The sequence below is a fragment of the Emys orbicularis genome, chromosome 20 (assembly GCF_028017835.1).
Source record: "Emys orbicularis isolate rEmyOrb1 chromosome 20, rEmyOrb1.hap1, whole genome shotgun sequence".
NCBI lineage: Eukaryota > Metazoa > Chordata > Testudines > Emydidae > Emys > Emys orbicularis.
In genome coordinates, this window is record NC_088702.1 from 10,121,528 (window position 1) to 10,137,504 (window position 15,977).

Consider the following 15,977-nt stretch of genomic DNA (forward strand, 5'->3'; position numbering starts at 1 on the left):
CCATGGAGGAGTTTCTATTCAGCATATCCTTGCACAGGGTCATGCCTGACTGGGAACAGCACTGAGCTAGGCGAGCAGGACAGGCAGAGGGCACTTCCCGCGGGTCAGTCCCCGGGGACAAGGGTTGTACATAAAGCCATTTTAAGCAAATGAAAGAATTTCAAAGACAAACCAGGTAGCAAATCCAACCTTTATTGGTGGCAGGGCGGACTAGCCCAGTTGTCACAAGTCCCACTGGGCCAGATCCTCCATGCACAACAGCCAAGCCGGCAACCCCCTGGGATGGATACCTGAGAGGCACAGACCCATCACAGGGATTAACAGAGATCAGGACTGCTGCCCGGGCCCCTCAGCAAATCACCTGCTCACGATGCCTCACTAGGCAGCAGCAGCTGTGCAGACCCAGAGCATTTGCCTCCATCTTTGCTCTGGCTTGTCAGTCCCAATGCAGAGGGCACCAGCCAGGGACAAGGCCCCCATGGCCCCAGCCTGCATGTGCTGCGTTCCATGCCCTACATGCCAAGCAGGGGAGTGAAGTGTTAATGAGGCTGTCAGACTCCCCCAGGCTGGGCCAGGGGATGGGCTGGGGTCACTCGCAGGTCACAGGTGGGGAACGTTTTCATAAATGTCACTGTCCGGTAGGGATTTCCCTTCTGGAGCCCTCGCTCCTGCGGCTGACTCCCAGGTGGGCTTGGGGTCCGGAAACACAGAGTAGCTGACATAGTATTCCTCCTGGAGAGGGCACATGGACAGTGAGTGCGGGGACAGAGGCAGACAAAGGCCAGAGAGAGTAGCAGGGAGGGAGCAGCAGAACTGGGGAGGGGGGAGGTGTTGCACTTACGTTGTCCCTTGGCAGAGTTCCCTTGGGTTTATCTGCAAGAGGAACAGGAAGGGATCAGGACTAGGCATTAACGTTCACCCCTTGAGCCCCCATCACCAGCAGCCCAGCTCCTCAGCGACCAGCCCCAGCTATGGGATGGGTGTGAGACACAAAACTGAGGTGCTCAGGATCCCAGCCTGGGGAGTTACATCCACCAACATAAATGCTAATCAGGGTGAATCTGTTCAAGATGTCAGAGCCCTGCACTGCCAGCCCACCGCCTGCTTCTGGAACCAAGTTCTGAGCAAGCTTTGAAGGGTCTCAAAAGCCGAGATTACTTTTCCCATCCTTCCCATCCTTCCAGTGGTTCACAGTCATGCTGGAAGGGCATAACGAGTGGGGTCCCGCAGGGATCAGTTCTGGGTCTGGTTCTGTTCCATATCTTGATCAGTGATTTAGATAATGGCATAGAGAGTACACTTATAAAGTTTGCGGATGATACCAAGCTGGGAGGGGTTGCAAGTGCTTTGGAGGATAGGATTAAAATTCAAAATGATCTAGACAAACTGGAGAAATGGACTGAAGTAAATAGCATGAAATTCAACAAGGACAAATGCAAAGTACTCCACTTAGGAAGGAACAATCAGTTGCACACATACAAAATGGGAAATGACTGCCTAGAAAGGAGTACTGCGGAAAGGGATCTGGGGGTCATAGTGAGCCACAAGCTAAATATGAGTCAACAGTGTAACACTGCTGCAAAAAAAGTGAACAACATTCTGGGATGTATTAGCAGTAGTGTTGTAAGCAAGACACGAGAAGTAATTCTTCCGCTCTACTCCACGCTGATTAGGCCTCAATTGGAGTATTGTGTCCAGTTCTGGGCGCCACATTTCAGGAAAGATGTGGACAAACTGGAGAGTCCTGAAAAGAGCAACTAAAATGATTAAAGGTCTAGAAAACATGACCTATGAGGGAAGATTGAAAAAATTGGGTTTGTTTCGTCTGGAAAAGAGAAGACAGAGAGGGAATATGATAATAGTTTTCAAGTATGTAAAAGGTTATTACAAGGAGGAGGGAGAAAAAATGTTTTTCTTAAGATCTGAGGATAGGACAAGAAGGAATGGGCTTAAATTGCAGCAAGGGTGGTTGCCTGTGGGCCTGGCTTCAGTCTAATCAAATACAGTGGGAGGTGTCAGCCATCTTTATTAAGGGCTTAAATTGCAGCACAGGAGGTTTAGGTTGGACATTAGGAAAAACTTCCTAACTGTCAGGGTGGTTAAGCACTGGAATAAATTGCCTAGGGAGGTTGTGAAATCTCCATCATTGGAGATTTTTAAGAGCAGGTTAGACAAACCCCTGTCAGGGATGGTCTAGATCAGGGGTTCTCAAACTGGGGGTTGGGACCCCTCAGGGGGTCGCGAGGTTATTACATGGGGGGGGTCGTGAGCTGTCAACCTCCATCCCAAATCCCGTTTTGCCTCCAGCATTTATAATGGTGTTAAATATATTAAAAAGTGTTTTTAATTTATAAGGGGGGGTCGCACTCAGAGGCTTGCTATGTGAAAGGGGTCACCAGTACAAAAGTTTGAGAGACACTGGTCTAGATAATCATAGAATAGAATCATAGAATATCAGGGTTGGAAGGGACCTCAGGAGGTCACCTAGCCCAACCCCCTGCTCAAAGCAGGACCAATCCCCAATTAAATCATCCCAGCCAGGGCTTTGTCAAGCCTGACCTTAAAAACCTCTAAGGAAGGAGATTCCACCACCTCCCTAGGTAACCCATTCCAGTGCTTCACCACCCTCCTAGTGAAAAAGTTTTTCCTAATATCCAACCTAAACCTCCCCCACTGCAACTTGAGACCATTACTCCTTGTTCTGTCATCTGGTACCACTGAGAACAGTCTAGATCCATCCTCTTTGGAACCCCCTTTCAGGTAGTTGAAAGTAGCTATCAAATCCCCCCTCATTCTTCTATTCTGCAGACTAAACAATCCCAGTTCCCTCAGCCTCTCCTCATAACTCATGTGCTCCAGCCCCCTAATCATTTTTGTTGCCCTCCGCTGGACTCTTTCCAATTTTTCCACATCCTTCTTGTAGTGTGGGGCACAAAACTGGACAGTACTCCAGGTGAGGCCTCACCAATGTCGAATAGAGGGGAACGATCACGTCCCTCGATCTGCTGGCAATGCCCCTACTTATAATACTCAGTCCTGCCATGAATGCAGAGGACTGGACTAGATGACCTCTCGAGGTCCCTTCCAGTCCTATGATTCTATTCCTCATGTTTGTGTTTGCCTCGGTGCTTCTGGACTCTGATGGGGAATGGAGACACAAGAGCCAAAATGCCAAGGGAAACACCATTCCCACAGTATTCCAGGCCGGAGCTGGATGCCAGGAGAGCCAGAAACCTCAGTAGAAATTTCCACCCAAGAGATTCAGAAAAGCATCCCAATTCCAACCCATGAGATTCACCCAGCTCAGTATTTCCTGCTCGTTTAAAGGGACATGTTCAACTTGCAAATCACATTTATCTGCTGGTTTTGTAGTTATGACGTTATGAGTAATGCCTGAGATGACTGAACTTGTAAGAAGTTAGTGTAGAGAAAATACTTTTCCCCATTTTTTGTTGTTTATTTTGTCATTTGAAAGTGTGACACTCTGTCTACATGGGCTGTCGTCCCCCCCCCCACACTAATGCCTGCTCCACACAGAGGACAAGAACCTACTACTGCTACCAGTTTATGGATTTATTCTTTTAGGTCAAATGGTAGAGGCCCATGCTTTTACTGCTAAAAGTCTCAGGTTCAAACTACACTGATGAGCCATGAATGGGGTTACTCGAACAGTAATTTCCTTGAACAATCAGTCAAGCACAGAAGAAAATGACCCCCTTTAACATCAACAGGGGAGCACAGAACCCCTCTTCCTTTCAACTCGGGATGCAATGTTTAAAGGGGGCTCTCCCCTAAAACAGAATTGTTTGAAATTAGTCAATTAAAAAAAATTCAAGTTGACAGTGTCCCTTTAAGTGACTCGGCTGTGGTATTCCCCCGCTTCCTGTCTCTCACTGTCCTGCCCTGTCGCTGTGCCATTTACACAGCTAGCACTACTCCCAAGAGGATGCGTTTCTAGGGTGGGTGGAGAGAAGTGATCTGTATGGGTGAAATACACCCTGTGTCACCTGTTAGGTTGTAAATGCGACTTGGGATGCCCAAGCCGTGTGTGGAGGGAATTCCTCTCTCACGCAACACATCCCTGCTGATCATCTGCAAGCTGCATGGACGCTTTTCAAAGACGTCATAATAGAGGCCTAACTTAAATGTATACCCCAAATTAAAAAACACAGTAAAAGAACTAAAAAAGAGCCACCATGGCTTAACAACCATGTAAAAGAAGCAGTGAGAGATAAAAAGGCATCTTTTAAAAACTGGAAGTCAAATCCTAGTGAGGTAAATAGAAAGGAACATAAACACTGCCTAATTAAGTGTAAAAATGTAATAAGAAAAGCCAAAGAGGAGTTTGAAGAACGGCTAGCCAAAACCTCAAAAAATAATAACAAAATGTTTTTAAGTACATCAGAAGCAGGAAGCCTGCTAAACAACCAGTGGGGCCCCTGGACTTTCGAGATAAAAAAGGAGCGCTTAAAGATGATAAAGTCATTGCGGAGAAACTAAATGGATTCTTTGCTTCAGTCTTCATGGCTGAGGATGTTAGGGAGATTCCCAAACCTGAGCCAGCTTTTGTAGGTGACAAATCTGAGTAATTGTCACAGATTGAGGTGTCACTAGAGGAGATTTTGGAATTAATTGATAAACTCAACAGTAACAAGTCACCGGGACCAGATGGCATTCACCCAAGAGTTCTGAAAGAACTCAAATGTGAAGTTGCGGAACTATTAACTATGGTTTGTAACCTGTCCTTTAAATCGGCTTCTGTACCCAATGACTGGAAGATAGCTAATGTAACGCCAATATTTAAAAAGGGCTCTAGAGGTGATCCCAGCAATTACAGACCGGTAAGTCTAACGTCAGTACCGGGCAAATTAGTTGAAACAATAGTAAAGAATAAAATTGTCAGACACATAGAAGAACATAAATTGTTGGGCAAAAGTCAACATGGTTTTGGTAAAGGGAAATCGTGTCTTACTAATCTATTAGAGTTCTTTGAAGGGGTCAACAAACATGTGGACACGGGGGATCCAGTGGACATAGTGTACTTAGATTTCCAGAAAGCCTTTGACAAGGTCCCTCACCAAAGGCTCTTACGTAAATTACGCTGTCATGGGATAAGAGGGAAGGTCCTTTCATGGATTGAGAACTGGTTAAAAGACAGGGAACAAAGGGTAGGAATAAATGGTAAATTCTCAGAATGGAGAGGGGTAACTAGTGGTGTTCCCCAAGGGTCAGTCCTAGGACCAATCCTATTCAACCAATCCTATTCAACTTATTCATAAATGATCTGGAGAAAGGGGTAAAAAGTGAGGTGGCAAAGTTTGCAGATGATACTAAACTGCTCAAGATGGTTAAGACCAAAGCAGACTGAAGAACTTCAAAAAGATCTCACAAAGCTAAGTGATTGGGCAACAAAATGGCAAATGAAATTTAATGTGGATAAATGTAAAGTAATGCACATTGGAAAAAATAACCCCAACTATACAAACAATATGATGGGGGCTAATTTAGCTACAACAAATCAGGAAAAAGATCTTGGAGTCATCGTGGATAGTTCTCTGAAGACGTCCACGCAGTGTGCAGCGGCGGTCAAAAAAACAAACAGGATGTTAGGAATCATTAAAAAGGGGATAGAAAATAAGACGGAGAGTATCTTATTGCCCTTATATAAATCCATGGTACGCCCACATCTTGAATACTGCATACAGATGTGGTCTCCTCATCTCAAAAAAGATATACTGGCACTAGAAAAGGTTCAGAGAAGGGCAACTAAAATGATTAGGGGTTTGGAGAGGGTCCCATATGAGGAGAGATTAAAGAGGCTAGGACTTTTCAGCTTGGAAAAGAGGAGACTAAGAGGGGATATGATAGAGGTATATAAAATCATGAGGGATGTAGAGAAAGTAAATAAGGAAAAGTTATTTACTTGTTCCCATAATACAAGAACTAGGGGCCACCAAATGAAATTAATGGACAGCAGATTTAAAACAAATAAAAGGAAGTTCTTCACACAGCACATAGTCAACTTGTGGAACTCCTTGCCTGAGGAGGTTGTGAAGGCTAGGACTATAACAGCGTTTAAAAGAGAACTGGGATAAATTCATGGAGGTTAAGTCTGTTAATGGATATTAGTTAGGATGGGTAAGGAACGGTGTCCCTAGCCTCTGTTTGTCAGAGGGTGGAGATGGATAGCAGGAGAGAGATCATTTGATCATTGCCTGTTGGGTTCACTCCCTCTGGAGCACCTGGCATTCATTGGCCATTGTCGGTAGACAGGATACTGGGCTAGATGGACCTTTGGTCTAACCCAGTACGGCCGTTCTTATGTTATCTGCTGTGTTCATTCTGCCCCTGTGCACACACAGACAGAAATCAGTGGCACAATCTATACAACCAGATTCCAGGATTGTTTCTGTCACTCTAAAGCCTAGAGTGTCTGTTGAGTCAGAGTGAGGCCGCGGAAACAGCTACAAGCAGGAGCGAGAGCTCTTTGTTCTTTAGGATTTCACCAGGGTCAAATCATTGCGACTCTCAGTCTGTTACCATCCATTTTTCAGTTCTCAGCCACTTCAAGCTTTTTACACTTAACGAACCACACCTGTACGCCTGCAGGGGCTTTCACCAGGGACAAGTTAATTGGCCTGCAGAGTTGCAGAGCAAGTGAAGGAAACGTCAGTCGCATCTGCCTGTCTCATCCCCTACATCTCTATTACATCCTTTGTTGCCTCTTGAGGCAAGACACTGTTTTGTTCCACTCACCCCCACTTCTTTTCTTGATGTTGACAACTGTATACTCCACGTCTCCACTCTCCGGCTCCAGGGGACACACTGTGAAAACAAAGCCACATCTTCCTTTGGCCTTGTGCCCCTAGAGCAAGCGCCTGCGCTAGGCACCATCTGCTCTCCCTGCAGCTGCTGCAGTGTGCCTGCTGCCCACTCCCAGAGGGCGTCCCAGCAGCATGCCGACTTGCCACGTTTCACTGGGATCCGACCAGGCTACAGCAGGGCTGAGCGCTGACCACTGCCACCTGCACCCTTTCAGTGCCAGGGTGGAGCCAGCTCCCTGACACGGCGCAAACCCTCCTCCCACCACAGCCCCACGCCAGGGATTGGGGGATAGGTACTCAGTGGGTGTTACGATTGGAAGGATGGCACTAGTGGGGATGTGCAAAGACTCAGAGCATGACCCAGCCCGGCCAGCATGGACACACTGAGCTGTTTGCACCCAAACGGGCTCAATACAAGGGGTCGGCTCAGTTCTCTAGCGCTGGGGTTCTCACTGCTCACTGGAAGGGGGGGCAGGGTCCCAGCTGGGAGGGATGGGGGCTCCGAGGGGTCCCAGTATGGAAATGGAGACCCCAGCCTGGGGAAGGCAGAGAACCCTGCTCTAGTGCGGACAAGGCCAACAAAGCCCTGGTATTAACCACACACTGGTATTAACCGTGGCTCCCTCGGAACAGCGGCCAGGGTCACAGAGCCATGTCTGACCCGTGCCTCCCAGCGAGGTCACAGACTGTGTGTGCACAATGGGACAACAACCGAGAGAGCAGCACAGCCACAGAGCCTGGGCAGCTCTCCACAACCTTGGGACCCAGCCCGTGCCTCGGGGGAGGGGCACCGCCTCCCCTCTCTGGTGTCGGCCACACGCAGGCCTCCAGCAACGTCACCTCCCCTGAGCGCGGGTTATTTCCCCTTACCATTGCCGTAAGATGGCTCCTCAGCATGGGGGCCCAAGCTCCCCGGTGGAGGCAGCCTCTGGTCAGGGGGTTCGTGCTGGGCTGGGAGCCGCGTGTCCCTGGGGATAGGAAGACACGGTGAGCACAGTGGAACCGGGCAGACATAGACCAGAGAGAGGAAGAGCCAGCAAGAGATGGAGAAGGCAGGAAAACGCTGAGGGCCAGAGCTCGTACACACCGAGGGCAGGGCCAGGGGTGACAGGGCTGAGCGTAATGAGAATTCAGCCCTGAACATTTCCAGGGGAAGGGGGAGAGGGGTCCTGCTGCTTTTGGGTCATGGGCCCTTCCCATCCCCTCACTAAATGTGACTGTTGTGTGAATCTAGTGTCAGAAATGCACCTGGCCCTCTGTGGCCACCCCCTTCCTGGCAGGCAAAACCCTGAATAAACCCCGCCCACTGAGCCACGCCCCTTTCATAGAATCATAGAATATTAGGGTTGGAATAGACCTCAGGAGGTCATCTGGTCCAATCCCCTGCTCAGAGCAGGACCAACACCAACTTTGTAGAACCACATCCTTAATAAAGGCCTATTGGCATTCTTGGCTCCTCCCCTGCTGGGATTCTTTCCTGTAGCCCCTTTTCTCTGGGACAGGGTCCTCTCCCGGGTGCCACGGGGCTCTGGGGACGGATGAACGGACATCAGCCTGCTGGCCTCTGCTCAGCCAGAGGTGCAGATTGTCTCGGAACAGGCAGAGAAGAGCTGTTTCCAAGCAATATGCTCTTGTGGAACCAGATATTTTGACTCCAAGACATAATCATAGAATCATAGAATCTCAGGGTTGGAAGGGACCTCAGGAGGTCATCCAGTCCAACCCCCTGCTCAAAGCAGGACCAACCCCAACTAAATCATCCCAGCCAGGGCTTTGTCAAGCTGGGCCTTAAAAACCTCTAAGGATGGAGATTCCACCACCTCCCTAGGCAATCTACCAGACCACATGTTGCTGCTGCCCACCCTGTGACGAAGGTTACTGCTGTAAGCTGAGAACAGTGGAGAGGCCAGGTAAATCTAAGAAGCCAGCTTCAGTAATGAAAAACTGGTTCTTACATCTCATAACGAGCAGGCGGTGAGCGTGCTGTCTTCCACCGCTGAACAAGTGGGGGCCCAAATATTCAGGAGCAACCTGTGACTTTGGTGTCTCCCCTTTTGCCTCAAGGTGAGTCAAGTTGGGTACAGAAATATCATAGAATCAGAAATGTCAGGCTGGAAGGGACCTTGATAGGTCAAATCCAGTCCACTACCCTGAGGCAGGACCATGGAAACTTAGACCATCCCTGGCAGGTGTTTGTCCAACCTGTTCTTAAACCTCCCAGAGTTTAACTCCCCTTACGGATAGAAAAGTTTTCCTAGTATTTAAGCTAAATCTCTCTTGCTGCAGATTAAGTCCATTACATCTTGTTCTAACTTCCGTGGCCCTGGAGAACAATTGACCACTGTCCTCTTTATAACAGCCCTTAACATATATGAAGACTGATCTTTTCGGTCTTCTTTTCTCAAGCCTATACATGCCTCGTTTTTTCTAACCTTTCCTCATAGGCCAGGTTTTGTAAACCAGGGTTTATCATTTTTCTTGCTGTCCTCTGAACTCTCTCCAATTTGTCCGCATCTTTCTTAAAGCATGGCACTCAAAATTGGCCACAGTACTTCAGCTGAGGCCTCGGCAGTGCTGAGTAGAGCAGGACAGTTATCTCCCGTGTCTTGCATGCAACACTCCTGTTAATACCTCCCGGAATGACATTTGCCATTTTTGCAAGGCATCGCACTGTTGACACATCCAATCTGTGATCCTCTACAACCCCCAGATGCTTTTCAGGAGTTCTACTGCCTAGCCAGTTATTCCCCAGCCCTGGAGCACCACAGAGTCGGTGCCCATGTTGGCCAAGATGGTCAGGGGTGCAACCCCGTGCTCTGGATGTCCCTAGCCTGGACGACAGGGGGTGGATCACTCAATAATTGCCCTGTTCTATTCATTCCCTCTGAAGCACCTGGCATTGGCCACTGTCGGAAGACAGGATATTGGGCTAGATGGGCCATTGGTCTGACCCAGTATGACCGTTCTTATGTTCTATTTCCTTCTTTGACAGAGTTACTGGCCTAGTGGAGGGGGTATCCACTAGGCCAGTAACTCTGTCAAAGAAGGAAATTAGGTTGGTATGGCATGACTTGTTCTTGACAAATCCACATTGGCTATGACTTATTACCCTTTTGTCTTCTAAGTGCTTACAGATTGGTTGTTTAATTATTTGTTCCAGTATCTTTCCAGGGTATCGAAGTTAGACTGATAGGTTTATAATTCCCCGGGTTCTCTTTGCTCCCACTTTTAAAGGTAGGTACCATGTTTACCTTTCTCTGCTGCCCTGTCCCTTGTGTGTCCTTCTGCACCAGCACAGTGTGGCAGTAAAACGCTGCTGCTCTGATGTGATGGCACTTTACACCCACATTGCACTGGGATCAATGACCCACAAGGTGCAAGGCAAAGGAGAATCGGGCCCCAAAGCATTCAGGTGGACGTGCTATATAGGGTCAGCTCCAGAGAGCCCACATAGAACAGAGGGGAAGCAGCCAGGAGGGCCAAGAGCTGAAATCAACGGGTCACTTAATGATTAAATCACGACCCATTTAAATCAAAGCAACACTGAACTCATCCTTTTCCCCTGCCCCACACCCCAACATGCCTCCCCCCGTCTGTGCCCGACTCACCTCCCCTGGGCATTGAAAACCATTCCTTCTGCAAAGCAAGCGAGAAAAAGGTGCATTAATCTCTCCAGATGTGTCACCTTGGCCATCAGGTCTGGGTCGCTCTCAGGAGGAGTGAATGCAAGGGAGGGGGCATGGGTGATTCATTACAGGAGACGAGACACCAAATGTGACCGAAGGGATCAGCCTTTTCCCATTCAGGAGCCTCCAGGGCTAAAGCTGTGGGATGGATTTGGCAAAAGAGCTAAATTATAGTAGAGCAAGCATGGGGACAAAGGTCTAGAATTCATGGTGTGAATTTGGCAGGACGTTGGAATCCACCCTGGCTCAGACCAGTTCAAGCTCCCTTTCCCCAGGAGCGGTTGCATGGCCGAGACTCCCAGAGACACTCGGAAACGGCCATGAGTTTCCGAGCACCCAATGGATTGTGATAGCCGCACGCTGTGGAAGGAGCCACACACCTGCTTTCTTCCAGCACTTGAAGTAGAACACCAGAGCAGCAGTGACACCCATCAGGAACAGGAACAGGAAGGAGACAGTCACAGGCACAACCAGGGAGCTCGCGTGCTCTGGAGAAGACAAAGGGAACATGCCCAGATAAATACACTGCTCCTGGAGAAGAGACTTCCTGCCAGAAACCAACTGAGCCTGTTGAACCACACCTCTGCCAGTGACCACAGGGCACAGGACCCAGTCCAATGGGTCAGGCCTCAGACTGGGAGCCAGGGCACTTGAGTTCTCCCTCTGATTCACTGTGTGGCCTTGGGCAGGTCCTGTCCCTGCTCTGTGCCTCAGTTTCCCCATCTATACAAATCATAGATTTCAAAGCCAGATGGGGCCTCTGTGATCGAGCCTGACTTCCTGTACAGCACAGGCCCTTGAAATAATTCCCATTTGAACTAGAGCATGGGGCCAGTGACCCTGATCTGCTCTTTGGGATCTAGCAATGAGGAGCTCTGTTCTGGTCACTATTGAAAGGATCAATAGAGAGAACAGGCCACCACCAGCATCAGAGCCCTTTGATTTCTGGGTAAGGGCTATGGTGCAGGAGGCTCACATTTTAATCTCTAACTCTGTAGCTTTGATTCTGGGTCAGATCCAAACCCAGCTTCCATTCCAGCATGGCTGGAATCTCATGGGAACAGTTGATCTTGTGAGAGTTTCACAGCCTGTGTCCAAAGCTGCACAAGGCGAGCCCATCTGGTTTTGGTGTCACTGTGATGGCCACCATCTTGGCCGACACACCAGGGGTTGGTCTGGGGACCTCCAGAGCTGAGAGCAGGAGCTGCTACAGCTTGAGCCAAGCCTCTCTAGGAGGGGCTTTACCGGACCCAGCTCCTCTGTGGACCAGGCCCTGAGGGGACATGTAACACACGCTGGCCAGGGGGTTACCCATGGACATCCCATCCCGACGGGGTCTGGAATCTGAATTCTGAAACTGAATGTGAACTGGACCTTAGTCTAGATCCCAGCCTGGCCTCTCCCTCCCCTGTCCCTGAGCCAAGCCCTGCAGGTACCTATCACGGCGATGGCCAGGATCTCACTGGGGGCCTGGAAGACTCTCTGGGGGCTGAGCTGGTTGCTGGCAATGCACTGGTAATTCCCTCCATGGCCCAGCTGCACAGACCCGAAATACAGCGTGTTCCCCACAGCCGTGGGCGGGCCGAGCCCCGAGATTGCAGCCAGCTCCTGGGCGTTGTGAAGCCACTTGAACAGGGGGGCGGTGCCGGACTCCACCGAGCAGCTGAGATTCAGGCTTTCTCCAGCCATGACCTCTGGCCCCATGCGATCTGCGGCAATGGTGGCCCCGGACACAGGCACTGCAAGCACAAGGGAGACAGCCTGAGAGCAGAGTTGGGGGTGGAGAGATGCTCCATCACAGACACACCAGAAAGGGGTAACCCAGGCTGGACCAGGCAGAAGAGAACAGGCTCCAGAGGTAGCGATGTCTGGACCTTGTTCACCCAAGGGGGCTCCCTTACCACGATGGGAGGGTCGAGGGCAGAGTCCCACAGCCCAGTCAGCGGTGTGGGGTCCATCCTGCCCACCACACAGAAGCACCAGGGACAGAGAACGGAGGAGCCCCTACATGTGGGAGTCAGGATGCTGCCATGTCTCGCTCCCCACAGTCACCACCGCAGCTCATCCCACCATCATCCCGGTCTACACACAGAGATCCTGCCCCATCCCACCCCACCCCACCCCGAGGGAGTGCGTGGAGCCGGCATACCGAGCACAGAGAGGTGGAAGGGGTCGCTGTGCTGCGGGCCGCTGGCCATGCCATTATCAGCCTCGCAGGAGTAGGTCCCAGAATCCCGCTCAGATGTCACATTCAGGGCGAGGGATCCTGGCCCTCGGGAACTGACCGTCCTGTTCCCCAGAGCAGCCCCCTCGTGATGAAACCGATAGAGGATGGGGGCTGAGCCGCGGGGCGACTCGCACCGGATCTCCACGACGTCTCCGATGGTGGCCCAGGTGCCGGCCGCGCTGACGGTCAGGCGAGGCGGGGACACTGGAACTGACAGAAAATCGGGGCAGGTCAGGGCTCAGCCTGTACCCCAGGGAGCTGAGAGGAGGGGCAAGGAATTCACTAGGATTAGGAGCTCTCTGGGTGAGAGTGTCTCCTGGCTCTGTGTCGGTGTAATGCCCAGCACCGTGGGCCGGGTCCCTGGCTGGGCTCCTTGGCGCTGCCCTGTACAGATATCAGGTCATTCGAAGGGAAGGACCATTGTGTTCTGGACCTGGCGCGTCAGCCCATTTACCCCTTGTGTCATTGAGGCATCAGGCTGCTCTAGGGTTGCCAACTTTCTAATTGCACAAAACCGAACACCCTAGCCCTGCCCCTTCCCCGAGGCCACATCCCCTGCCCCTCACTCACTACATTCCTCCTCCCTCGGTGGCTCGCTCTCCCCCACCCTTTCACTGGGCTGGGGTAGGGTGTTGGAGTGCAGGAGGGGGTGAGGGCTCCATCTGGGGGTGCAGGCTCTGGGATGGGGCTGGGGATGAGGGGTTTGGGGTGCAGGAGGGGGCTCCAGATTGGGGGGTGGGGCAGAGGGGTTCAGGGTGTGGGAGCGGGCTCTGGGTTGGGGCAGGGGTTTGGGGTGCAGGAGATTGTGAGGGCTCCATATGGGGATGCGGGATCTGGGGTGGAGCTGGGGATGAGACTACGTGGCTCTGGGAAGAAGGATAAAGGAGTTTGAGGCACAAGTGGTATTCTCGTCCATCCTCCCTGTGGAAGGAAAAGGCCCGGGTAGAGACCGTCGAATCGTGGAAGTCAACGAATGGCTACGCAGGTGGTGTCAGAGAGAAGGCTTTGGATTCTTTGACCATGGGATGGTGTTCCAAGAAGAAGGATTGCTAGGCAGAGACGGGCTTCACCTAACAAAGAGAGGGAAGAGCATCTTTGCAAGCAGGCTGGCTAACCTAGTGAGGAGGGTTTTAAACTAGGTTCACTGGGGGAAGGAGACCAAAGCCCTGAGGTAAGTGGGAAAGTAGGATACCAGGAGGAAGCACGAGCAGAAGAGCGCAAGAGGGGAGGACCCCTGCCTCATACTGAGAAAGCAGGACAATCAGCAAGTTAGCTTAAGTGCCTATACACAAATGCAAGAAGCCTGGGAAACAAGCAGGGAGAACTGGAAGTCCTGGCACAGTCAAGGAATTATGATATGATTGGAATAACAGAGACTTGGTGGGATAACTCACATGACTGGAGTACTATCATGGATGGATATAAACTGTTCAGAAAGGACAGGCAGGGCAGAAAAGATGGGGGAGTTGCATTGTATGTAAGAGAGCAGTATGACTGCTCAGAGCTCCAGTATGAAACTGCAGAAAAACCTGAGAGTCTCTGGATTAAGTTTAGAAGTGTGAGCAACAAGGGTGATGTCATGGTGGGAATCTGCTATAGACCACCAGACCAAGGGGATGAGGTGGACGAGGCTTTCTTCAGGCAACTAACAGAAGTTACTAGATCACAGGCCCTGGTTCTCATGGGGTACTTCAATCACCCCGATAGCTGCTGGGAGAGCAATACAGCGGTGCACAGACAATCCAGGAAGCTTTTGGAAAGTGTAGGGGACAATTTCCTGGTGCAAATGCTGGAGGAACCAACTAGGGGCCGAGCTCTTCTTGATCTGCTGCTCACAAACTGGGAAGAATTAGTAGGAGAAGCAAAAGTGGATGGGAACTTGGGAGGCAGTGACCATGAGATGGTCGAGTTCAGGATCCTGACACAAGGAAGAAAGGAGAGCAGCAGAATACGGACCCTGGACTTCAGAAAAGCAGACTTTGACTCCCTCAGGGAACTGATGGGCAGGATCCCCTGGGAGAATAACATGAGGGGGAAAGAAGTCCAGGAGAGCTGGCTGTATTTTAAAGAATCCTCATTGAGGTTGCAGGAACAAACCATACCGATGTGTAGAAAGAATAGTGAATATGGCAGGTGACCAGCTTGGATTAACAGTGAAATCCTTGCTGATCTTCAAGACAAAAAAGAAGCTTAGAAGAAGTGGAAGATTGGACAAAGGGATGTTAAGAGTAACAAGAAGGGTTTCTACAGGTATGTTAGCAACAAGAAGGTGGTCAAGGAAAGTGTGGGCACCTTACTGAATGAGGGAGGCAACCTAGTGACAGAGGACGTGGAGAAAGTTAATGTACTAAATGCTTTTTTTTGCCTCTGTCTTCATGAACAAGGTCAGCTCCCAGACAACTGCACTGGGCAGAACAAAAATGATTAGTGGGCTGGAGCACATGATTTATGAGGAGAGGCTGAAGGAACTGGGATTATTTAATCTGCAGAAGAGAAGAATGAGGGGGGATTTGATAGCTGCTTTCAACTACCTGAAAGGGGGTTCCAAAGAGGATGGATCTAGACTGTTCTCAGTGATACCAGATGATAGAACAAGGATTAATGGTCTCAAGTTGCAGTGGGGGAGGTTTAGGTTGGATATTAGGAAAACTTTTTCACTAGGAGGGTGGTGAAGCACTGGAATGGGTTACCTAGGGAGGTGGTGGAATCTCCTTCCTTAGAGGTTTTTAAGGTCAGGCTTGACAAAGCCCTGGCTGGGATGATTTAGTTGGGGATTGGTCCTGCTTTGAGCAGGGGGTTGGACTAGATGACCTCCTGAGGTCCCTTCCAACCCTGATAATCTATGATTCTATGAGGGGTTTGGGGTGCAGGAGGGGGCTCCAGACTGGGGGGTGGGGCAGAGGGGTTCAGGGTGTGGGAGCAGGCTCTGGGTTGGGGCAGGGGTTTGGGGTGCAGGAGATTGTGAGGGCTCCATATGGGGGTGCGGGCTCTGGGATGGGGCTGGGGATGAGGGGTTCAGGGTGCAGGAGGGGGCTGCAGGTTGAGGCAGAGGGTTGGGGTGCAGGGGGAGGTGAGGGCTCCATCTGGGGGTCAGGGCTCTGGGGTGGGGCCGGGGATGAGGGGTTTGGGGTGCAGGAGGAGGCTCCAGGCTGAGGGGTGGGGCAGAGGAGTTCAGGGTGTGGGAGGGGGCTCTGGGGTGGGGCAGAAGGGGTTCAGGGTGCAGGAGTGGGCTGCAGGTTG

General features: G+C 50.7%; 1 protein-coding gene across 1 annotated transcript in view; it reads right to left on the bottom strand.

Annotated features, from left to right (window-relative positions):
* Window positions 1-229: 229 nt before the first annotated feature.
* LOC135892821 (Fc receptor-like protein 3) overlaps window positions 230-15,977 on the bottom strand; it is a 28,390-nt gene continuing 12,642 nt past the window's right edge. The window contains exons 7-14 of the mRNA XM_065420617.1: window positions 12,660-12,947; window positions 11,947-12,249; window positions 10,891-10,998; window positions 10,433-10,460; window positions 7,695-7,792; window positions 6,757-6,825; window positions 842-873; window positions 230-732 (exon numbers count right to left, since the gene is read on the bottom strand). Of these exons, the coding sequence (XP_065276689.1) occupies window positions 601-732; window positions 842-873; window positions 6,757-6,825; window positions 7,695-7,792; window positions 10,433-10,460; window positions 10,891-10,998; window positions 11,947-12,249; window positions 12,660-12,947 (1,058 nt within the window). The 3' untranslated portion in view covers window positions 230-600. The remainder of the gene's footprint in view (window positions 733-841; window positions 874-6,756; window positions 6,826-7,694; window positions 7,793-10,432; window positions 10,461-10,890; window positions 10,999-11,946; window positions 12,250-12,659; window positions 12,948-15,977) is intronic.